Source organism: Psittacula echo (genome assembly GCF_963264785.1).
Source record: "Psittacula echo genome assembly, chromosome: 12".
Lineage (NCBI taxonomy): Eukaryota > Metazoa > Chordata > Aves > Psittaciformes > Psittacidae > Psittacula > Psittacula echo.
Genome location: NC_137747.1, coordinates 10,627,721 through 10,652,659, shown reverse-complemented (window position 1 = coordinate 10,652,659; position 24,939 = coordinate 10,627,721). Strand labels below are relative to the sequence as shown.

Below are 24,939 nucleotides of genomic sequence, written 5' to 3'. Positions count from 1 at the left end.
AATAAGATCAAGATAGGTCTCTCCAGCAAACACTCTGTTTAGTCTTCGCTTAAGTATCTGCTGCTGACTGCATCTGGTAGTTTATCATTAAATAGTATCTTCTCTGTATAATGGCTTCTGTATTTGATGTTCAGTGCAAACAGGAATGCACAGGAATATTCACTGAATATGAGCTTTCCCACAGACTGGGCAGGATTTCTGGCATGGCAGAAAGATGATAGAAATTTCACTGTGTGAAGTAACCTGTTTTTGGGAAATTTCCATTTCTACCTTTTCCAGTGAGGCCATTGCTGTGTAGTTATAAGTACGTATCAGTCACTCACTGTTTGAGAGTGGTGAGCATGCAATGTTGTCCTGCTGTCTCCCTGTTTGAAAAACCTACAATTCCTACACTATTCAAGGCACTTTCAATATTGTTATCTTGAGAATTTTAAAAGAAAATGCTTGACGATGAGCCACAAAATGCATATGGGTTGGTTTGTAGATGCAGCTGGTTTCCTACTGCTTTATTGATCTTGTAAATCACTTCTGTTTTATTCCAAGAATGATTAAAATGACTCACAACAGTTAGTTGAAACCCTTCCATTCTGGAATAGCCTGCACGTTACAGAACATGCTTCTTAACATCCAAAAGAGCAAAGAGGCTGTTTTATAAGTGTTGGTTATAAAATAACTTCCAGGCAGCGCACTTACAAAACAATTTGGCTAAGGACACCAGTAAGCTGCCCCGGCGGGGCACTGCTGACTGCTCTCGGTCCGTGCCTTCCTCTTCGTCCAGCACAGCCCCGTTATACCATCGATGCTCGCCATGATCCCCTCGCCCTCTCGTAACCGGACCCCGCATAACGGCTCATCCCGAAAACAGCCCGCGGTACCCGCGGCTCCTGACAGTCCGAGTTAACATAAAACGTGCCTTAATTCCAACATTAACCGACTAAACCTTGCAAGAGCTAACGGGCTGTGTTTATGAAACGTGCGTCTTGTAAAGCACTTGCGTAATTTGAGCGCTTTCAGTTGTGACTAAAGCTCGGTTAGCGGAAGCCACGCAACTGCACTCTATCCCCACCAGCTCAGGGCAGGGAGAGCTCCAGAAACCCGGCACCACCCCGAGCTTCGCCCCCGACCTCCCGTACCCTGACACATTAGGAACGCCGAGAAGACAGCACCTTCCGGCGCAGCCCCACGCAGGCGCAGTCAAGCGGCCGGGCTTCCCGATAGGCGCCTAACACCCGCGACCGAGAGCCCTCTGCGTGACTTTCACTCGCTACGTCACTCCTGACGTCCAGGCGGCGCCGCGCGCCGATTGGATGCCAGCGTTCCGCGCCCACAGGCGGTGCTGTGTCTCGTTCCTGACTGCGCAGGCGCAGCCGCTGCTGGTGGAAGTGCCGGGCTCCGTGGGTACCGGGGCGGTGGAGTGTGAGGAGAGTGCGGTAGCGGTCCCTCTGGTCCTTGCCCCCATCGCCGCCCGGTACCCGCCGCCGCCGCCGCCGCCATGAAGATCTGGACCTCGGAGCATGTTTTCGAGTGAGTGTGGCTCGGGAGAAGGCATGAGGGGAGTAATAGGGCTGGTCTCAGGGATGGCGGCTGCTCCTCCTGGGGGCCAGGGGCTGAGGGGGCTTCCCGGCCTGCAGACCGTCTGCCCCGGCCCGGTGCAGCGGCCCTGCTCCGGCGGTCGTGCTCGCTCGCCTCCCTTGACCTTCCCCCTGCGCGTCCTTGCGCCCCGGGGTCACTCTCCGCGGGGAGCCGCTCGCCGGTGGCGGGGCACAACTCTGAGGCATGCGGCCGCGGTGGGCAGAGCACCAAGCCTACTGCCAGCTCGGGGGGCGCCCTCCGGGCGGCTGGGGCGCAGTTAAACTACCAGAACGCGGGCATCGCTGCCGACTTGGCGGGGGCCTGCCATTAGCCGGTGGCTTCTGGGGAGGCGTAGCCGGTGAGGCTGTGGAAGCCGCTTCCCACTGAACCGGGAGGCATACCTACAGTGTCGGCCGTGGTGAAGATCGGCTTTGTGCTGCACTTGCTTTCCGGGTGTATGACTGACCGAAGTGTTAGGAGTCCGTTAATGTTGTTGGGGCTCCACTGCCCCAAAACACCTCTGCCGAAAAATAATCCGAAGAAATTACTTGTTGGAGGAAAGTAACAGCTTAATAAATTGCTCCATTGTTCCTGAAGCCTCATAAAAGCTGCACTCTTTCAGCATTATGTCACAGGGAAAACATTCATATCGAATTAGAAGCTACAAGGTAGTTGAGCTCAGGAGTCCTGATGAATCAGGTGTGTTGTATGTGACCTTCTGTGTACCTCTGCCCAACCTGCAAAATGGGTGTTTTCCTTTAGGGAAGGGTATTTGTGGGGTTGAGAACTGGAAAATGAACTGCTTTAAAAATACCATTTGATTGATGTGCTCATTTTTACTACAAATCACATTAAAAAAAGGTGTACAACTCTGTCTTGGTTCTGGTTTGGCAGCCACCCCTGGGAAACTGTGACAACGGCCGCCATGCAGAAATACCCAAATCCCATGAACCCCAGTGTGGTTGGTGTCGACGTGCTGGACAGACACGTTGATCCTAGCGGGAAGCTGCACAGCCACCGGCTCCTTAGTACAGAATGGGGAATACCTTCCATTGTGAAATCGGTATGTGTCTTGTCGCAGAGCTTGCAAAGGATGCCGGAGGGTGAGGGAAGCTTGTGAGTCAGGTGTTGTAATAGATGCGTATCATTTCATAACTGTAATGGTTTGAAAAGATAAGCATTTATGTACCTGCTGAGGAAAACTCAGCAGCAGTACATGTAGGGACTTCCTCATAGCAAAAACTTGCCAGAGCTTTAGATTGTTTCCATCTTGAAAATGGTATCTACCTCAACTGAATAATTTTTTTAAGTGAAACTCTAATTCTGATGTCTCAGTGTCTGTGCGATACTTCTGTCTTTAAAGGCACTAAAAAATAGCTGGCTTGCATGATTAATGTTGTATATGTTTGCCTGCCTTCTAGCTTATCGGCACGTGCAGAACAAAGACCTATGTTCAGGAGCACTCTGTTGTTGATCCGGTGAAAAAAACAATGGAGCTTAAATCCAGCAATGTAAGTAGCTGTGTTTGTGCAACTGAAAGAGACTGCAGATTATAATACCTTGTAAATTGGAAAAGGAAATTAATCTTGAAAATTACCTGAAAATTGCACTGGAACAATACAAGTTAAAGGTTTATGTAGCGTGTTCATAGTGGACCAGTTCTGCTTTGCAGGAAGGTGCTACTGGCTTTTTGGAACTTGTCAGGATGGAAGCAGGTGAACATGCTGATGAGCAGGACAGGAGTAGTTTTGGGTGAAGCATCAAGAAAAGGAACTTCTAAAAGCCATTTGGTGTACACAGTCACTGTTTCCTGATTTTGCTCTTTGTACTGCTCAATTTTCCCAATCCCACTGTTGAAATGTTGTTATAAATGGGGTAATTATAATGGTAAATGTCACAGAAACTTATGGAAAGGGAACCATATCAGCAACTGATTTTTCAACATAGAGAAATCTCAACCCTAATATTTGCAGGGAAAGTACAATGTTTAATCTGACATAGAAGCGTAGTTTTGAATCTGCAGGTTTATTTACTACATTTGTTTAATATTTTTATCAAGGGGTAATCTTGTTTTGTATTCTGCAGATTTCATTTACAAATCTAGTGTCAGTAGATGAGAGGCTTGTCTATAAACCACACCCTCATGACCCATACAAGTAAGTACCTCTGTGTTCTGACGTTGCCTAGAAGTAGTACAGAGTCTGACTTTGAAAATTTCCATGGTTTCTCTTGAACAGGAGATGAGGTTTACACCTTGTCTCAAAAAGAATTAAATGGACTGCCATTCTCTCTGGTGACACTGTTTCTGCAGAGCACTGGTGGGACACGCAATGTCACACTATGACAGAGCCCAGTTCAGATCAGCTTTTCAGGTGTTGTCTTGTGTCCTGTCAGTAACTTGAGTTTTCTGCTTCAGTTATGGTGCCCTATTCTTGATCACCTTATCTACTTGAGCACAAAACCTGCACTAGAAGGCACATCTATCTCCCTGTAGTGTATAACTTTTGAGGTTTGGGTTTTGGTGTTTAGTTTGTTGGTTGGTTTGGGGATTTTTCTGAAGCAGAATTAGAGCTTTCTGAGGCTGTATTGCTGGAATTATTTATAATTCTGAAGGATCTTTCCAGAGATTCCAACATAAGAGGTTTGTTTCTTGGTCAGAAGTGTTAAATCCCTGTTGTTGAAGGGGATGTTTTAATGCTGTTTTCCCAATATACCTTCACTCCAGATCTGCTGTTTTCACTCTTCCAGCTGCTAAAGATGCATAAAGGGACACTTCCACTTAATGGAGACTCATGGATTTTATTTTATGAATAGAAGCATAAATCATAAAATGGGTTGGAAGGGACCTTAAAGCTCATCTAGTTCCAACCTCCTGCCATGGTCAGGGACACTTTCCATTAGATCAGGTTGCTCCAAGCCCCATCCAGCCTGGCCTTGAACACTGCCACAGATGGGGCAGCCGCAGCTTCTGTGGGCAACCTGTGCCAAGGCCTCAGCACCCTCACAGGGAAAAACTTCTTTCTAGTATCTAATCTAAATCTACCCTCTAATAAAGCATTTGTACACTGTGGAAATGGGTTATGTTTCTGGGGAAGTTCTGTGTTACACAGCAAAGCCTATAAGAGAATGTTTGTTGGGAAGGAATGACTTTCTTTCAGCAATGCATTATTTTTTTAAGCTACTTAGAATAATTCTGTTTCTTGCTCTGTTTCAGAACCATGTTGACACAAGAAGCAATAATATCAGTAAAAGGTGTAAGTCTCAGCAGTTACTTAGAAGGGCTAATGGCAAACACAATTTCTTCCAATGCTAATAAAGTAAGTATGATCCTTGTGTATAATGTGTGACCACTGGCTAAAGGACAAAGGGGAAAAAAATTTCTATTTTACTTTTTGGCTTTGACAGCAGCCTTGGGAAGGGACAAACACAGTTCTGTTGTCTTTACTGTAGAGACTGAATGCTCAGCTTGCTGAACTTCCTTATTTTTATTTTTTTTACTCTTGTGAATGGAGATAATAAATTATTATTGGCAAAGCTCCCTGACTCTTCACTGGAAAAAACCATCTCCACTCAACAAGTCTGGCACTGTCATGCTTTTGCTGCCCTCCTGATGGCATCCATTAGTTTTTTGTTATTGAAAAAGACAGATCTGAAGTAGTTGTGCGGGAGTAACAAAGTGGTGTTTTAGTTGAGGGTTCTCTAGGAATCCAAAGATGTCTTGAGTTCAGCCTCAAGAATGATAAAGCAATCTGGATAAAAACTTTTGTTGCTCATAATGTGAGCAGTGCTCACATAAGGCATTTTTTTCATGGAATGTAAGGCAGGATGTGTTCCTGCAGTACTCCAGTTATTGAAGTAAGAAGTACCACAGAAGCCTGTATTTCTGTACCTTTCCTTTGGTTTTCAACTATTGTGTCTAGTCATTTTCAGCTAGACAGGGTGTAACCCTCTTTATTTACTAAGATTTATACACTGATAAATTTTTCTTTAACTGTAGGGCCGTGAAGCATTGGAATGGGTAATTAATAGGCTGAATGCAGAGATTGAAGAGTTTGCAGCTTCAGCAAGAGGAACCATGAGGAATTCAATGGCAGCAGCAGCGTTTGTAGAGAAATGACAGTAAATATACCTGTATTACTAAGGAGGCTTAATAATCTGAAGCTTCTCTCCAAGTCTAAATACATGTATCCTTTGTTATTTAAAGGCATACCTGTGTATTAGGCAGGTTTTAAATTTAATTTGGAGAAAAGCTGCATTCTTAATAAGGAGGTTGATGGCAAAGCCCAGTTAATATATTGGTTCAGCTGAACCAGGTTACAGATGAAGAAATAATTTCAAGTGTAGTTCCTTACATGAACACTAACTTGTAATGTTTTCAGATATGAAATAGCCTCGTTTAGTGATGAGGCTGCGTATGGTGGGAGATTGCATGTTAGGTTAACTTCCGTGGAATTTTTATGAGTGTGTATAACTTATGGACTACCTCTTTTGGGACCAAGCCCAAAATTAAGCAGAATGGTTTGTTCCATCATTGTTCTCTTTGTTAATTCTCCATAGTTGTGTGATACAACTTTGTTTAATAGAAAGTTTATTACTTGATGCTTGAAATATGGAAGAATGTACAAAATATCTTTTGAGAAGCTTTTTAACTTGACTGGTTGAGCTAACATGGTACTCAAATGGTTTTGCAGTCAATATGGGTAAAACATACAAATTGTCTCTTATCTGTTAAGATCTAAATTCTATTCTGAAGTGCGACATTAGTGAGCTGGGTGTGCCGTAACTGAAAATAAAATCCAGTTTGAAACTCCTGTAGTAAGTATCTCCATTTCTAAAAGCCCACTAACTACAGAGGTACAATATGCATGAAATCTTGCAAGCTGCTAGGATGTTTAAGAATAGTAGGTGTTCATTTCAGAATTTCAAAGAAACACTTAAAGATCTAAAAAATCTTTGTATATTTGGCTAAAAAGATACCTAAACATAAAAGTAATATTAATGAATTTTAACAGTATACTCGTTAATTTGGTCATGCACCAAAAATAACCTTACATCAACTGAATATTGTATTGTCCTTTAAATTGGCTTAAGTTCCAGAAGTTCCTTTACCTTCTGAAATAATCTGCTCACGATACAAGGCTGTTTAAATGAAAACTTTGAGAATATAGTGTTCTACAGTTCTCGGTACTCGTCATAGATTCTTGGTACTGTCACCAGTCATGAGCTGTGGGAACGTAAAGGTCAGACCCTGCCATCCTCACATAGTATGCCAGCCTGCTGGTAGTCCTGTTGACTCCAGCAGGGGCCATCTGTCCCAGGAGGATTCTTCAGTGTGAGGGGGAAAATGGAGGGACACAGCCCTGAACGAGTTGATGCTTGTAGTTTGGTGCCAGAGGCTCTTGCTGGAATTTTGATTCTAAGCTTTCAAGTGATTTCAAGACTCTCTTAAGTCTTTGAAAACTGTAATGTCACCTGTCCAGTATATTTTATGTTGCATGCCATTTCTGTTATCAGAATTCTCTATTGAATAGTGTCTGCTATATAGACAACCAGAGATTATTTTAAGTTGTAAACACACAAGAACATTCTTCTGTAAGACTTGGGTAGGGGGAAGAAAACAGGTGTGGGGGTTGTGTGTAGAAATATAACTTTTTAAAATATAACTATTCTAAATATTTTTCTAAAAAGAAATGGTTTGAGACTTACTGAATTGAAATCACTAAGCTTTGCCATGCTTTTATAGGAGATTATTACAACTGAACTAGCATTTCAATTTAAAAGGTATACATGAAACTTCTGCAAAACTGTACCATCATTTCTGATAAAAATACAATGCTTGAAACTCATCTGAAATATTTGTTTAGCCATTAGTACTACTTGGTAGTTTTCTTTTCCTGATTTTTCCACACAAGGACTCACAGTTTGCCTTTGCACTGAACAAAAAACCAACTTACTGTTTAATCTTTGCAAGCATTCAACAGCTTGAAAGATCCTTGTTTTATGCTATTTTATTTATTTGCCTGCATTCTCACTCTGCCAGAGTATGTGGCAGTTTTTAAATAAAACTTTATCTGAATTCTGGCTACTCTGAAACTTTGTTTTTTATAACTACTAGGTGAGTAAGATGAGGGGGGTGAAGGTGAATAAATATTCTGGAGTTAGTATCTGCTTTTTGAAATTCATATCCTAAAATGCACATTTATAGCTGCTGTGCTCTTTTTTACTTCTGAGTAACTCTGCTTTTCTGCAAATCTGACACACCAGACTGCAGTTTGTTAGATCCTGTGGAATGACTGTCAGTGTACTTGGACTGAGATTGATAATGCTCTCTATTGTTAAGAGCAGAAGAGAACAAAATGTTTTGGTCTGTATAGTCACTTAACAGCTCCATGTGTTGACCTCAAAGTCTCACAGGAAGAGATTTCACCTAAAGTAGCTTTGCTTGATAGGGAGTGGACAGCTGTCCACAGCAGTTACAATGTATATGGAAAGGGATGTAGATGCCTGCCCTGGGCTCAGCACCCATACATACGTATGCACATAGATATGCGGGTGGTTTCTTTGCTGGCCACTTCAGCAAGTCATATGTTACCTGTGGATCAGTGTCACAGTGCTCTGCAGGGCTGTGTCATGGCTGACAGTGCTCTGATGAATGTAGGATGCTACACATGAATGCACTGGCATTGCAAAAAGTGCAGCCTGAGGTAGTGTGGAGAAACTGTGGGTTCTGGTGGTTAGAAGGAATGGAGGAGGTGGGTAAGAGGAGCTATGGCTGGAGGGACAAAGCTTAAAAGGGCTAGGGAGAAAGAAAACGGGAGGGAGGGGAGAGGTGGAACAATGTAAACAGATTGGTGGTGGGGCCTCTGGATTTGCTACCTGCTGCAGCTTGACTAAATGGATTAGTGTTTCAACTTACCCGTTTTTAAATCACTTAAATTTTGAACTTGTGCAAATAACTTTGCTGAGAAATAGAACAGAAGTGAGAAAGTGAGAAGTCTTAAATATTCTCCAGGCCATTTAGCTTTTAGAGCCAAAGCTAAATGACTTGGAGAATATTTAAGATGGCACCATTAAATCTTTTGTTCTCACTGATCACCTGAAGTTTTCAGTAATCATTTGGGTAACTTTCTCATGTTCCTGCCAGGAGGAGGAACATAGTACAAGTTTCCAAAGAACTGTTCTAAAGCAAGTTGTATCTAGAAATGCTATTACAATTGATCTAAAATCAGAATTTTAGATTGCAGTAGTTGGAAGTTTGAAGTCTTGGCAAGCTTAGTGCCCTCTTTTTTTGTGACTGAACACTGGCATCACCCGCTGGTTCTGCTGGAAACACTGTGCTCTCCAATTGTTAAATGCTTATATGGACGTTGCCACATGCCTATAGAAAGGTTCTTAAATCTTTATCTAAAAGTTGAAAAAAGAAATGCAAAAATGACTTTTCCTCAGGTAATATAAGAATTGGCCATACCAGTGCTGGGATTTTGGTGTTAACTTAGTAAATTACACTTCTTGATTTAAACAGGTTCAAGATGGCTCAAGCAGCAATATAATGTTTAACTTGTTTTATAGTAACTGCAAGGCATTCTAGGAACATGTCTATTGGGTTTAAAATTTTTTTGATCTGTGTAGGTGTCTAGTTTCCATGTATCCATCTGCACTAAAAAGTGTTGAAGACTTGTATTTGTGCACCTAGTAAGGTTTGCTTACTACTTGTGTTCTGCAAGGTACTGCTTTTGACAGTCTGAAATGATGAAAGCTGCTATCGTGGAAGAAAAAAATCGTGAATTTTCTGTGACACTGAAACAACTTGTGTCTGTATGAACACTAAAATAATACCACTGTCTTCAGTCAGCAACAAAAACTAAGTACTTTTAAAAAGGGTTAATTTACCTGAGAAATCTTTCTTCTTGCTGACAATGGCTGTCGGCACCTACCCAGTGACAGCAGTTAACTATAAATGTAAACCAGGTTTTTGGTTTGGAAAACAGAGAAAATACTTTAACCACATTTCCTACAACTGCTGATCTTTCTGTTGTGGTCTGTACTTGAAGTTAAACTGTACACTCTAGTGTATTTCCAATAAATGTTATGTACGGTGAACTTCATCACCCATTGTCTGTTAAAGCCCTGTGGCACAGACAGTTCAGAGGAAAGATCAGCATCTGGCTGAGGTTCATGTTTATAGAAGAACTGAAGAGTTCTGATAAAGAGAGCTTGTGTGAAAGCACCGAGTGGTTTTAGCATCCTTCTGTTTCTCAAAGTGAAACATGTTCTTTCACTTGCACTAAACATGGTAGTTTCTCAAGTAATTTGATGGCTTTGCTTTGTATGTTGCCATAGGATTGAGTTATTCTAAAAGTGAGGGTACATGTTACAGGTAACCTTAACTAATTGCTTACCTTAAAGGAAACAGTCCTATGTGTGTCTGCCTGCCTCCTTCTTCCTGGCTGTGCCGTTCTACTTCTTCCCCTGCACTGAAGGTAGTAGTCTTCCCACCCCTTGTTGAACCAGAAAAAGAATAGAAGAATCAGTATCATCTTTAGGCAGCCAGAAGCAAGGTGAGAGGCACTGTAGGAATAGAAATGGAGGATTTCCTTATCTGTAGGAAGCTATCAGGTGGGCTGAAATTATGTTTTCTCTGCAATGTGTATTACAATAATTTCATATTGCATCTACTAGAAAGTGTTTGCAGCATCAAATAATGTAATTAAGCAGTAAAAATTACAGTTCTGTAAAACGGTAACATTGGTAAGTTAAAGTCTTTCTTCTCAGACGCATATAAAGTTCAGCACAAGGTCGCCTTTTTACATTTTTTTTGTTCTCTAGAAAAGTTTGGCAGTACTTCAACCAAAAAGTTTAAAAACTGAACTAGTTTATATATTATCAAACTGAATATATCAGCTACAATATAATAACATGAACAACATATGTAGAAAATATTTTCCTAAATCACGTACCCAATCCTTTTTACATCAAATCAAACAATTGCTCCTGCTGTGAACTTTAATATTCCTAGAGCCTGTTCAACGTTGTGGGTGCCCTGGTAAGGAATCTGTTTTACATTATGACATGTAGCATCCTTTGGATGAGTTCTTCTTGTTTTTTGGGGACTAAGTAGATATTATTTACCTATGAGATAACTGTGCCGGTTTATCTATATTTAAACTCATTTACATATAGCAGCTGCAGCACAATTTAGTAGGCAAGTTGTGAAGCTGGGAGTAAGGAAGTGTGTATCAGAACCCACACGTGAAATTTCTTTATATTTTACAGTTGTGTCATGCTCCAAATGATCTAACTGAAGTACTAGGAGCACACAGCCTGATGCTCTGTGCAGTTTTATTTTCTCTATAATTGCCAGGTTTGAGAGACATTTCAGAAAGCTATGCCATTTCCTTGCTTTTCCTGCGAAAGAACAGAAAGGACAAAGCAGGCTGCTACTGCACAGGTGATATTTTTCCCTATCTGCAGAGTGAGATGCACTAATGGCCCTTATTTACCAAGGTTCCTAAGTCTCCCTTGTATTTCAAAGAAGCATAAGCACCTGAGACCTACAAATTTCTGGAAACAGGCTCCAGCTGTTGGTGTCACCTTGGGGGGGGTTAAAACCTTTACTCAACATTATCATCAGCTGTGGACAAAGTTTTACATTATTATGCTATTTTGTCAGAACAACATTCATAAAGCTAACAAAAGTTATTAAACACATTAAAATAGGCCATAATGCACAAGGTTCTTGAAACACGAGCCTACCTGAGTTCTGCTCTGCAGATCCTGGGTCCCTCCAGGGCCTATTTTATGCCAGATTTTGTAGAATGGACAGCTGGGAACTTGGATGACTCTGCAAAATTATTTTTACTTTTAATCCAGATGTCCAAAAGTTAGAAATTAATGTCTTCATCTGCTTCATCAATGAACCTTGAAAATGTTGTCCTGTAATAAGAAACATCACAGAACTGCAACTTTATCTTAAGATTAGAGCTAATTTCAGCATATTTTCTGCTGGTGCTCTGTGCAGTGTTGTACTTAGATGAGAGGAGATTTAATAGGAGACGACCCATATTGTCATCAGCATGGCATGATTTCCAGTAGCTGTGGAACAGATTAGGGTCATCAGCAGAGAGAACAGCAGAGCTTTACCAGCACAACCCAATATGGCTTACACAGGCAGAGAAAGGAGATAAATCCACAGCTATCAAAGGTAGGAAGCATTACTACTGACCTGTACATTTTATATAATAGTGACTGTAATTCCATGTTTCTTGACAGTGTTGTTTCATAGGAAAATGGGCAATAACTTTGTACACTTTAAATTAAGGCAGAAGAAATACAGGGAAGAGATGATGGAATTTATAGTCTGTTGGAAATCATGTTGATGCTTTTTCTTCTGTTGTCATATGCCGTTTGTATAGTTTGTTATTCTCCTTACAATGCACTTGAGAAACTTGAGATTGAAGTCAGTCACAAAATGATAGTGTTAGACAGCAAGGGGTATTTTTTAAGGGGTTACTTATTTTCATTGTTTTAAGAATATAGGGCAGTAAGCAGACTTGTTTCATCACAAATTATACATGTTAAGAAAAATTAGCTTTTGCCTTTTGACCTACAAACATTGTACTCTTGACAGAATTACAGTCATGTTGCATGAGCTCTAAAATTACAGATGCATTACGAATAAATATTAACTGTATTCAGGAATTGGGGTTTCATCATTGGTACATAAGCAGCTTTTTTTTCAGCCTGGTAGATTTTGTGTTATGCTAAATCCCCATAGTTTTAGTATGTGCATAGGAAGACACTATTTCTGTCAGACAGGCAGACACCTGCTTCAGTTAAGAGGTGACCTCAGTGGGAGTTCCACCCATGGTGATTATGTTAAATCCATTATATATGCATCTGGACATCAGTTGTGTAATAACACGGGCAAAGCTTGGGTGCATTCACCTAAGAAGCTGCAGCCTCCTGTATCTTTCAAGTGTATCTTTAACTTTCTTGGTCCATAAAATACTGTTGTAATGACTTTCTGAAGAATTTCTATGTGTATTGCTGTGCCTACGTCTGGAAGGGCAACAGCAGGTTTCAACTACTGTGCTCCATAGCACAGTCTTGAGACGAAAGAAGGCAGCTGTAGGATCAGCCTCTTGATCTACTCATACTATAATTAGATGCACCTTTATGAACTGCAATATAAGCTGTTCTGTTCCCTTTTTACTAAGATGTCTGCCTTCTATCAGAACCTCTCTTGAGGATATTTTCATTAAATCATTCAAACCACAAATAAAAAAAATCTGTTAGTACAGGTTTTATGTCCAGAAGTACAAAATAAAAGTATTAAGACCTCTTCTTCTCTGAAAAACAAGTAGAATTGATGTTGCTAAAATGTGTATTTTGTAGTCACAGAATCAGTTTAGCATACTGCTAGCTACCCAAAGACATTTTGCACACGCTGCAGAGAAAAATACTGATTTGCCATTTTTGTTAGAATCATCAGGAAGAGTCACTGTACTTGTATTTCTGTACTTGTAGTTCTGTACTGAAGTCTGTGAGCTCTTATTACTAAGGTGTTTCTCTACCAAAAGAGAAACTGCTAAGAGACATAAAGATGAAGACTGTATGCTTAGTTATTTTCAAAAGTAGTATTATTTAGCTTCATTATGTCTTTCTGGCTTGTTTTAGCATGTTATTAGAGCTCTTTAGTTTAAAATACTTCTGATTTAACACCAGTGATGTTGTGGGTTTATTTGGCTTTTCAGTGTCATCTCTTCAATCTACCTGGACCTATTTGGTCTCAATTTTTTGGCCTCCCTGGACCCCTCCAGTGTCAAGACTTCAGCCTCCTTGGAACTCTTTAAAATCCCCTTTTCAGATTCTTTGGATTTATCCAGTCTGAGTTCTTCGTCCTCTGTGGACTTCTCCAGCCTCACTTCATCTTCTCTGGACCTTTCAAGTCTCACATCTTCAGCCTCTTCAGACTTCTCTAGTACCTCCTCTTCAGTCTCCTTAGAGATCTCCAGTCTCACCTCTTCAGATTCCTGGGAGCACTCTAGTTTCACCTCTTCAATTTCATTGGACTTATCAAGTCTCACTTCATCAGGATCTCTGGATCACTCTGGTGACAGTTCTTTAGCCTCCTTAGACCTCTCAAGTCTCACCTCTTTATCCTCCCCAGATTTCTCCAGTCCTACTTCTTCACCGTCTCTAGACCTCTCCAGTGTCAGTTCTTCATCCTCCCCAGGTATTTCCAGTCACAACTCCTCAGCTTCCTTGGACTCCTATACAATCCCTCCACCCTCACTAGGTGTCTCAGAACACACCTCTTCAAGCTCTTCAGACTCACTAGATCTCACCAATTTTAACTATTTCATGTTTCAAGGCTCCTCTGGATTATCTTCGTCAACCTCTGAGGATGTTTCTCATCTCATTCCTACACCCTTTCTGGATGTCTCCAATCTCACCTTTCACGATGCTTCTTCCCTCACTTCGTCAGTTTCTTTGGACATTTCTAATCTCACGTGTTTAGTTCCCCCAGACCTATCCACTCCCACATTTCTGGATGTTGCTAACTGCACCGCTTCAGCTTCTCTTGATCTCTGCATCTAACCCTCTTGACATGTCCCTTCTCACTGCAACCTCCCTGTATCTTTCCAAACTTACCTCCGTTATGTGCTCTTTCCTAAATTCTGTCTCAAAGTTCTTATCTGAGGAAAGTTTAGGGCTTTACAAAGATATCCTAGCATCTAAACAGAAATGGGCATGAAAACAGGTCATACAGATCTATAATGGTGCCTTGTTCACAGCTGCCTAAACAACAAAATGTATTCTGGAATTTTTGTAGAGCACAGTTTCTGTCACTAATTTCATTTCCATTCTGTCTCAGCATGGTACCTCTCCCAGAGGTTTAACGTTTTTAATTCATGCTGAATTTATATCTGTCAAGACCAAGAAATAGTGAATAGAGCTACATGCGCAAACAGTTACATCCAAGTTGTATGTCTCCCATTACGGATTTAAACCTGAGAGCACTGCAGAATTGCAGGCAGAGGCATTTCACGTGGAGGTAGAGAGAGAGATGTGGTGGGAAAAGAAAACGGGGGGAAAAGAGCAGGTAAGACAAGGAGTAGGGAGAGGAACCAGAGGTGTGGGGCAGGAACAGAGGGACACATAGGTAGAAGAAAGGTGTCCAACTCAGCTAGCATAACTTTTTTCTGTCAAGGTATATTTGTGGCATGAGGCTTAAAATAATCTTATTGATAACTATTTTACCTATCAAAACATTGGACATTAGAATTAAAATAGCGTATGTCTCTAACATGCACTTCATCAATAAATGGAAGTATTGCGGTTATTTGTGTTGTATGCAATGTGGAGCACTGTGATGAGTGGTGTTCCTCAGGAGTTGGTATTGCAACTGGTGCTCTGTGACCCACAAGGACCTTGACAGATTTGTGAGGTGGGAACCTCATGAAGTTCAGCAAGGTTGAGTGCAAGGTCCTGCACCTGGGTTGGGGCAATCCCAAACACAAAGACAGGCTGGGTGGAGAACGGAATGAGAGCAGGAGGACTTGGGGGTACTGGTTGATAAGAAGCTCCCCATGACCCGTCAGTGTGCACTTGCAGCCCAGAACCCCTCTGTGTGCTGCACTGCACCCCCAGAGGGAGAGCAGCCAGTCAAGAGCCACTGTGCTCTGCAGAGAGCCCCCCTGCAGTCCCGATCCAGCTCTGGGGTAACAGCACAGGAGGGACATGGAGCTGCTGGAGTGAGCCCGGAGGAGGCCACAGAGATGCTGCGAGGGCTGGAGCATTTCAGATGTATGCACAAAAAATCCCATGCGAAGGCATCACGTCTGACAGGAAAAACCTCTGAACATGGCAGTTTGGCCACACACGGACCAGAACTCCCAACTGAAGAGTCTGTTTATAACTCGCTGTCTCCACATGTTTGCAAAACATTTTCTTCTTTAGTCTTATCTAGAAAAAGCTAAGACCTTATGGCACAGAGGGGTAATAACTTTTTTAGATGGAAAAATACACACTTTTAACTACTTGCTTGGATTCTTGTATTAGAACAGGACTACTCAAGAATGAGTTAATACATAAGTGCTATGTAACTAGCCGTTAGCCTCAACGAGGAGCCAGGTTCTAATTTCTGCTCTCTAGCTAACTAACGTGTGCTGTGTTCCTGGCGAATTACCTGCTCTGAATCACGAAGACCTCACACACCCACACGGTTTTGGACGGCACGTCCCAGCTGACCACGTTTGAAAGCGAAGCTGAGACCCTCCCCAACCGGGAAGGGCCCAAACCTTTCCCAAACGGTTTCTACCAGAGCAAAACACGCCACTGCAGCGGGAGAACACTCCCGGCGGGAGGTGGCGCGGGCGGGGCGCCTCAGGAGGAAGTGCGAGGAGTCATTGTTCAGCCTTCTGATTGGTCGCTGCCGGAGGAGAGAGCTTCTGACTGGAGAAACGACCGAATAGATGCTGTTGGTCAGATTCTCTGAGGTAACTCGGATTCCCATTGGCGGAACAACAACTCCTGGTTGTTGATTGGCTAGAGAGTAGCGCTGCGGCCTTTCCCCTTCCGGCGGGCGCTGACCTTGCCCGGGAGCAGAGTGGGTGGGTTGCGGTGTGTGTGAGCCGCAGCCTGCAGCAATGGTGGCGTACTGGCGGCAGGCCGGGCTCAGGTACCCGCCCCACGGCCGCCGGGCTTCTCTGATGACTTCCGTCCTCGCGGGGTCGGGGGGGGAGAGATTCGGGGAGGGGTTTGGTTCTCATCATCGTTTTCTGCCCCCTTTTCTCCCCTGTTTTAGTTACATCCGGTTTTCCCAGATCTGCGCCCAAGTTGTGAGAGCGGCGATGAAGCCTCAGTACAAAGCGGAGGCAGAGAGGGCGGCAGTGGCCACGGTGAAAACCGTGAAGCCCAAGAAGGAGTAAGCTGTAAGTCAGGTGAGCAGGCTGGGTGCTGCACTGCAGCTCCTGTGCAGCTGTCACAGCGTGGGCTGCGTTCATGGGGTAACTGCGTGGTTCACCTCATGCTGTGTGCGGAAGATCAGCTCTGATCTCCGTGCATGAAACCCGGGCAGGCTGCTGTCTGGCTTAGCACTAACGTGTGCGGGTGTCTGCAGCCAGACTGTGTATTGGAGAGGAAACTGCTTCATCTCATTAGTTCAGTAAAGTGAGATGTTCTGTTCACCAGCACCTGGCTTTGAACGACTTTGGTTTGGTCAAAGTTGTTAGAGAATTAGCACAGAACTGCTGGGTTTCTACAGTAACACTCAGAGGTTTCCTGTCTTTTCACTAAGCCAACAGCCAGCCTCCCTGAACTGCTGCTTCTTCTAACCAGCAGATTTATTTGTATAAAGGTTATCCGCTACATGTGAAAGATAGATGCTTTACCTTTATTTGTGACACTGCATACATCATGAGCAGCTGAAATCTCTTAACTACAACAGCTGTTATTCTTGGTCTGAGATTAAACGTTGCTGCCTTTTGTCCAAAGCATACTTTGTGCATCTTCTTGAATGTAATAATTTGTATTTTAAATCTCTCATAGGAACTGATGTGTGGTGAATACTCCAGCACCAAATGGCAAAGCTGTGGACAAGCTCAAGACTTCGCAGTATAATGTCATCATATTAATTGTAAAACTTGCCTCTATGTACACATCAACATGCTAATAAATGTCTGTTAAACACATGCATGTGTGGGAAGTGGTGTTCCTCTTAAAACAAAGTGGTCCGTTTTGCAGAGACATTCATCTTTCACTTGTGTTAAAATAGAATAATGTTCTTATCACAGCCTGCTATTTAGTAGCAACATGTTTAAGGCACATCTCGTTGGATTTCAGGGTAACAGTTCAAGTACATAAATAAGAGATTTAATCCTTGTTTAAAACGTTTCTGCCTACTTCAATGATTGTAACTTCAGAAAAAAGTGTTCTTTGCTAAAACCTATGTCAACAGGGAATATAGGCATATAACTTCAATAATTAAAAATACCTCTGCTGGTTTCCTGCTGGAAGTGGTTGGCTTTAAAATTCTCTGTCATCATAGTGTTCAAAATCCACTTGTGCTTAGAACAAAACAAACTTGGTGAAAATCAGTTTGATGCAGCTAAAGGTTATGGTTAAACCCTCAGCATAAGAAGGATGTGGAACTGCTGGAGGAAGTCCAGAGGAAGCCATGGAGATGCTGTGAGGGCTGGAGCAGCTCTGCTCTCTGGAGTCAGACTGAGAGAGCTGGGCTGGTTCAGCCTGGAGAAGAGAAGGCTCTTTATGGGGATACCTTAGAGCAGCTCCAGTGCCTAAACAGGCTCCAAGAAACGTGGAGAGGGGCTTTGGACAAGGGCCTGTAGGGACAGGGCAAGGGGGAATTAAACTGACAGAGGAGAGACTTGGATTAGACATAAGGCAGAAGCTCTTCCCTGTGAGGGTGCTGAGGCGCTGGCACAGGGTGCCCAGAGAAGCTGTGGCTGCCCCATCCCTGGCAGTGTTCAAGGCCAGGTTGGACAGGGCTTGGACCAACCTGCTGTAGGGGAAGGTGTCCCTGCCCATGGGACTGCTGTTGTCTCAAACATGAGGAATTATGTTCTTAACAGTATAATAAACTCTTCTAAGAGTATAAAAACCACTCAATTTCCTCATGTTACAAGAATAAACTGATTTTTGTCTATCAAATGTTTCAAGTATTAACATATTTTATGGAATAATATATAATTTTTATTTTAAAGAATATTATAAATACATTGTAAAGTAGATGGCTGTGAATGGCAAGAAACTTTTTCTCTGAAGTTAAGATATGCATTTGATTCAGTGATTGCTGTTGAACTTAGACCTAACTAGCTGCAAACCATTCTTTCCACTTTGTAGTACTGATAGGAAGAAAATTTACAGTAGTTTAGTTAATATACGAGAAAAAAAACCAAAGCAGATCAAGACATTTACACAGTGTCTATAACACTGTACGCTAATAATAAGTCAATCTATAGTCTGAAATAGAAACAAACCACACAATGATAATGAATACAAGCTCTGCAATAATATAAGCCAGCAATGTGATAGAACTATTAAAGTACTTTTAAAAAGGTAAGAATATGCATATTCAGTCTTTTGCCCTGTGTTGTTTCCTCTCTTCTCCTGCAACTTAAGGAACTGCACTTGTCTGCAGAGCTACATCAGTCTGTGGAGTGTGTAATAACAGAGACAATGCTGTCTTTGGAGCCCTTACAGGTGTGTGCATGGTCCTGAAACAGTAAGAAGGTCACAAACAAAACAGGGACTGTTTACCTGAGAATAAATACATTTGATGAGTTGGTAGCATATTTTGCTGTTGCTTATGATCCTGGTATATATTTATACACAGCCACAGAGGCTGTACATTAGATTCAGTATCAGGCAATAATCTTCAAAAGGTGAATACGTTTACAAGAAAGGCTGTTAGGAGACAACTTGTATTCACAGTGGATCTTTTTTGAAAGCAAGTCAGTGTCAACAGTTGTTTAGGAAGTGAAGCACAGCTGCCCTTAATTTCAAAAGCACTGTATTGTAATATTGGATATATTTTGGCCAGACGCAGAGAATTCTTCTGAAAGGTGTTATTTTCGGTCTGCAGGTGATAGTTATTGCTTTTTTTTTTTTAGTGAGTGTCAACAGGCTTATTTGGAGACTGTTTTGATATTGCCATTGTTTTTACTGTGCTTCCTTTTCGGGGCTGGCTTCTGCTTCTACCTCTTCATATTCCTCAACATCTGCAGTGGCATCCTGGTACTGTTGGTACTCGGACACAAGGTCATTGGTATTACCTTCTGCTTCTGAAAACTCCATCTCATCCATGCCTTCACCTGTGTACCAATGGAGAAATGCTTTTCTTCTGAACATAGCTGAGAACTGTTCTGAAACTCTGATGAAGAGCTCCTGAATGGCTGTGTTATTGCCAATAAAGGTAGCCGCCATCTTCAGGCCTCGTGGTGGTATGTCGCACACAGCCACTTTGACATTATTAGGGATCCACTCCACAAAGTAGGAACTGTTCTTGGTCTGGACAGCCAACAACTGCTCATCCACTTCCTTTGTAGACATTCGGCCTCTGAAGATGCATGCCACCGTCAAGTAACGTCCACGACGAGGGTCACAGGCTGCCATCATATTGCGTGCATCAAACATTTGTTGGGTAAGCTCTGGCACCGAGAGGGCTCGGTACTGTTGGCTGCCTCGAGCTGTCAGTGGAGCAAAGCCCGGCATAAAGAAATGCAGGCGAGGAAAGGGCACCATGTTAACAGCCAGCTTCCTCAGATCTGCATTCAGCTGACCGGGAAAACGGAGTGAAGTTGTGACACCACTCATCGTTAGGGACACTAAGTGGTTGAGGTCACCGTAGGTGGGATTGGTGAGCTTTAAAGTTCTAAAACATATATCATATAGAGCTTCATTGTCAATGCAAAAGGTTTCATCTGTATTCTCTATTAGTTGGTGGATGGAGAGGATGGCATTATAAGGCTCTACGACTGTGTCGGATACTTTGGGTGAAGGAACAACACTGAAAGTGTTCATAATCCTGTCAGGATATTCTTCTCTGATTTTGTTGATGAGGAGTGTGCCCATACCTGAGCCTGTGCCACCACCAAGCGAATGGATGAGTTGGAAGCCCTGAAGGCAATCACAGCTCTCACACTCATTCCTGACCACATCCATGACATTTTCAATCAGTTCAGCACCTTCTGTGTAGTGGCCCTTAGCCCAGTTGTTCCCAGCACCTGAATTTCCTGTAAACAGAAAGAACAGCCACAAAGTTGGGAGTTAAAAGGCCATTCTGTGACAGCTGACACCAGTTACTTTGCTGACAGCAGGCTGTACATACCATGAATAAAATTGTCAGGTCGAAAGAGTGGGCCTATTTTGCTAGACCGTACGCTGTCCATCGTACCAGGTTCCAGGTCCACCAAGATAGAACGGGGCACATATTTATGGGCTAGGACAAAAGAAAATGAATGTGAACAATTACTGTTAAAAGCCAAAGAGACAAGTTTATAACCTGCTTTGAAAACTCTAATCCCCCTACAGTGATTTGGGGATGTATCTTTTAATTACTTATTTTAACCTCCATGTTGGCTCTCCAAATTGCTCTGCCAGCACCCAAATGGTGCCAAGCACTTACAGTAAGCCTCATTGAAGTAGACGTTAATTCGCTCAAGCTGCAGTGATGCGCCCCCATAGTAGTTTCCAGCGATGTCAATCCCATGTTCATCACTTATCACCTCCCAGAACTGAAAATGGAAACAGGTTCAACACATTTACAAAGATTTACTCTTTCTTCAGGACAATGTGCTCAGCACCAAATCTGCTGTGCTCATGCCTGACTGCACAGTGAGAATTTTGCCTGAAATGGGGGATGTTTTGCCATTTACTCATTAGATCAGAGTGGGGATCCTCTTCTCCCCCCTCCCCAAATAAATTCAAGGCAACAGTTTCGTATGTGGCTTAGCTATTACCCATGTACTAATAGGTGGAGGCCCTCAATTTTGTCCCTTTATGGTAAAGGATTGATATTAGTTTAAATAACACAGGTACTAGTTGGTATAAGCTTAACATAAAAGCTGGGACGGTGGACTGTGGAGATGCACAAGTGTCATGGCAAAGCCGGCTCGGCCATATTTGTATGCTAGCAATGCTTTCCACAAACAGATGTTGGTCCTAAGTGTCCTATCTTGACATTCACATGGATGTCCTGTACTTGGGCTCTTATCTAGGCAGCAGCCGCAGCAGTGTTAATGTGACACACCCACCCACTTATAATGACCAGGCTGGTTTAATGTTAAAGGTCTCCTGGGTTAGCATCCAGTCTTGTTTTGAGTGTACAAATACACTCCTGCCAGCACATGCATGCTGTAGTGGTGTGTCCATGTGTGCTTTTCTTACAGGTGTTATTACACGTAAGTGATTTCCAGGTCAAAGCCAACACTACCACACTGCCTGCATTCTGTCTTAGTCTAACATGACGTTCTCTGGCCATCCACAGCTTCATGCTCCAATAAAGGGAATTAAGTGGGAGATTTGTGGGAGAAAGAAATGGAGGAAGAGTACAAGGGAGCAATCCTTCAGCTAACATGTGTCTTCAAACACCTCCTGGCCCCAAATTAACCCAGATACCCTTTGGTTCTGGACAACTTGTCAATTAGAAAGAGGGATATCATGCAGCAAAAAGTAGTGAGGTTTGGTTGGGTTTTTTCTCTGAGCACACAAACTCAGCCATGAGTGACTTCTCCTAAGTACCAAGCACGCCAGTGAACTACACAAAAGTACTCCAAATGACATCACAAAAAGAGCCTCCCACAGGTGGCCAGTTAGACAGGAATCCTTCACTGCACTTTCTGCCACTCTCAGAAAAACCTAGTTGGTCACTGATAGCACAGATCATTCTGCTGGTTACTGCAGTCCCATGTTAATGATCACAGTGTGGCAGAGTTACTGCTTTATGGCTGAACTCAAGTGCTGTCATCACAACTTCGCAGGCCTGGAATCATTTGTTCCCTCACTTGTCCCAGTATTTCACAGACTAGATTAGTGCCCCTGGAAATACGAGTCTCAGCAGGAATTCACTTAGAATCACCGTGACATAGTTACTGCAGATGTTTCACTCTTTGACAGTCTTAGCCTTTGCATGAGGAGCAAACCCATCTTAAGACTTTCACATCAAAATATTCGCATTCATTGCTAATGTGCCATACATCTTACCACTGAGGCAGCAAATAGTTCCCCCTGAAAATCCCCATCCAGTAACAACATTTGACCTGCTACCACTGGGAGCCCTTACTACTAATGACCAATACTGAAAAGAGACCTTACCTTAGATCCAATTTGGTTCCCACACTGGCCAATCTGAAGATGCACGATTTCACGCATTTTGTGTAGCTTAGACCCTTGGTGGCTACAACCCAACAGGTTTTGTGGTTGCAGTCCCCAGCGCAAGCCCTCTCTGCTGCTCTATCAGCTACACCCAGCGCAGTCCGCCCCAAGGGGCCTTTTTATACTAGTGGGACTGTCACGCAGCCAGCAAGGGGAGTAGCCAGAACCTCAGGCTGCTACCAGTAGGCAAGGTGCCTATTTACTGCCTGTGTACAGGGTACAAGAGCACAGGTACATGACTGCGTGGCTTGGAAAACTGTCACACGCACACCCCCCTTACAGTTCATTCTAGTTCTCTGAGCAGCAAACAGTGTGGTTCATTAATATCTGTGTTCACTGTATTTGTGGTTCATTATTTTATATGTAATATATATACAAATACATACACATATATAGAGGTTGTGGCCAAAAATGAGTGACCTTAATTTACTAAGTACATGTGCTTCTGCCACATAATTGAAGTTTTAACATCATATGAGTCATACAGGACAAGATCCATAATAAAACCAATAACAACTTTTGAGCAGTAGCCCCCTATAATCACCACATTCAACACATTGCCAGGCAAGCTTATAGTTCATTAATGAAGCATTATTCCCAGTGCCTAACTGCATAAAGGATGAGAGCAGGATCGGTAACGAAAAAAAGAAAACCCCTTGTAAAACTGCACTCTCAATGATGTACTTTCCTTAAACATTTAATGAGAATCCAGCAACTTCAGACAATCTAAAATCTGAATCAACTTCTAATTAACTTGCATAGATGGTCTCTCCCTCCACTCCCCCTTTTCCTCTCTTCCTTTCCTGCCATTAAGAAATACAGCATTTCTTATCTTTCTTATTTTCTTATATCTGAGATCTAGTATTTCAGAACTTGCCAGGAAAATGCAAGAGGTGAAAATGCAGTTCTACTGAGGTTAACTATTATGTTCACTGCATTAAAGGGAATTATGTGAGGCTGAACAAAACACAACAGTCATGTTGCCTGCTGATAAACAGGACTAATATCACTGAGCAACAGAAACCCAGAATGGACTGTCCTCTGGAAGCTTATAGCAGTTTTATTACATGTTAGACAGCTGTCAGTGCTTTCCTTTTAAGGACAGGAAAAGGAACTATAATTAGGAAAGCACCTTAAGTTATTTTGCATTAAAAGATGACAGTGGAAGGACTTGACTCATTGACAATATGCGTTGCTAGAGATAAGGAATCTCTGAGCTTCCATATTGTTCCAAAAGAAACATCAGCCTATTCCAGACTTCCCCACCACAGCTGACTTCCACTTCCTTCACCAGGCAACAGAGGAACAGGCAACTGCTCCTAAGACAATGTTCAGCACCAGAAGTGCACTGCACAAAAGTAGCTAGCAAACATTCTGCCATCCTCTGCCAATAGCTTGGGAGCCATCTTCAGCAGGGAGCAAGAAAAGCAAGACCTTAAATTCAGGTCAAATTAGTTGGTTTCCTTAAAACACAACAGTGTTCTTATTTATAAAACCCAGAATTCCCTAAACAGTTTAGTTTACTCAGGAAAACAAGCAGTGATGTTCCATTGCCACTCTGTAGATATTTTCTACAATGGCAACAGATATCTTCTAGAGTTTCGTAAGACAAAATTCTGGAAAGGTTATTTGGACGTTTACTTTGAAAGCCAATTTTATCTTACTCATGCACATTCATTTTTGTTTTCACCACCTATGCTTAGCTAAAAGTGCAATTCTGAGTTGTACATTCAATTGCTGCATTCTGACACTAAATAAATACCACATAAAATATGCAATGCATCAATTTACAGTAGCCACAACTTATGAAGAAGATGCTAATTCGCTGTCCAAAAACAACTGGCAATTTCAGCAATAACTATTCTCACTGAAAGCATGTCACAAGCAAAACAAACAAAAAAAAAAAAGGAAGTAAAAGAAATGTGCAATCACATAACACTGGTTTTTCTCTTGCTAAAAATAGCTCCTTGGAATCATGTGCCTCCTCTGCAGCACTTCCTTACAGAGCCTTAAAAATGATGGCACATGACAAAGCACCTGAGGGGCTTTGAAGCCGAAGTGGGTTTGTGCCTCTCCCCTCTCCTCCCCAGCTGTGTCTCTGTGAACCCCCTGTCGCTCTTTACACCAAACCTGGCACACGAGATGCCTGGTTCTCAGTAGATTTGGTTTCAGGCCTGTTCTCAGCTCCAAGAAACCTCAAGCCTGTTAACTGCCCAGTGTGGTCCCCAGGCACGGCCACGGGACATGTGCTGGTGCAGATTAGCTGTGTGAGTGTCACCAGAGAGAGGGGACGGTGCGGCAGGCCTGGCGTCGGGGGACTTTTGGCATTGGGGTGATTAGGAGCAGCCTGACACTGAGCACAGCTATTACCAGCCTGGCCTGCAGGGTCTGTTATCAGCTGCCCACTGCTTCCATTGCCTTCAGAGAGAGCTCTAGATACTAAAGCCCTGACTATGGGAGTAAGCCAAG

General features: G+C 42.6%; 2 protein-coding genes and 1 long non-coding RNA gene across 11 annotated transcripts; 1 reads left to right on the top strand and 2 right to left on the bottom strand.

Annotated features, from left to right (window-relative positions):
* The first annotated feature begins 1,377 nt into the window (after nucleotides 1–1,377).
* PRELID3B (PRELI domain containing 3B) lies at nucleotides 1,378–16,224 on the top strand. 9 transcript variants are annotated; one of them, XM_080627673.1, is made up of 6 exons: nucleotides 1,378–1,524; nucleotides 2,434–2,635; nucleotides 2,994–3,083; nucleotides 3,658–3,728; nucleotides 4,787–4,889; nucleotides 15,782–16,224. In XM_080627673.1, exons 1-6 carry the CDS (start codon nucleotides 1,493–1,495, stop codon nucleotides 16,070–16,072), a joined length of 789 nt encoding a protein of 262 aa, XP_080483799.1. In that variant the 5' UTR covers nucleotides 1,378–1,492; the 3' UTR covers nucleotides 16,073–16,224. The 9 variants fall into 9 exon arrangements, with proteins under 9 accessions (XP_080483799.1, XP_080483800.1, XP_080483803.1 ...); XM_080627674.1 differs by having other exon boundaries at nucleotides 2,467–2,635; nucleotides 15,782–16,214; XM_080627677.1 differs by having other exon boundaries at nucleotides 15,730–15,962.
* On the bottom strand, nucleotides 2,625–15,887 carry LOC308226184. Its single transcript, XR_013957854.1, has 4 exons — nucleotides 15,764–15,887; nucleotides 11,326–11,505; nucleotides 9,972–10,070; nucleotides 2,625–2,727 (listed from the first exon to the last, which is right to left on the bottom strand). It is a non-coding gene; the product is annotated as an uncharacterized lncRNA (long non-coding RNA).
* A 2,284-nt stretch (nucleotides 16,225–18,508) lies between the features above and the next one.
* On the bottom strand, nucleotides 18,509–22,552 carry TUBB1 (tubulin beta 1 class VI). The gene is made up of 4 exons (XM_080627671.1): nucleotides 22,411–22,552; nucleotides 20,723–20,831; nucleotides 20,426–20,536; nucleotides 18,509–20,330 (listed from the first exon to the last, which is right to left on the bottom strand). The coding sequence occupies exons 1-4, from the start codon at nucleotides 22,465–22,467 to the stop codon at nucleotides 19,258–19,260; spliced, it is 1,350 nt and encodes a 449-aa protein (XP_080483797.1). The 5' UTR covers nucleotides 22,468–22,552; the 3' UTR covers nucleotides 18,509–19,257.
* Between the last annotated feature and the right edge of the window lie 2,387 nt (nucleotides 22,553–24,939).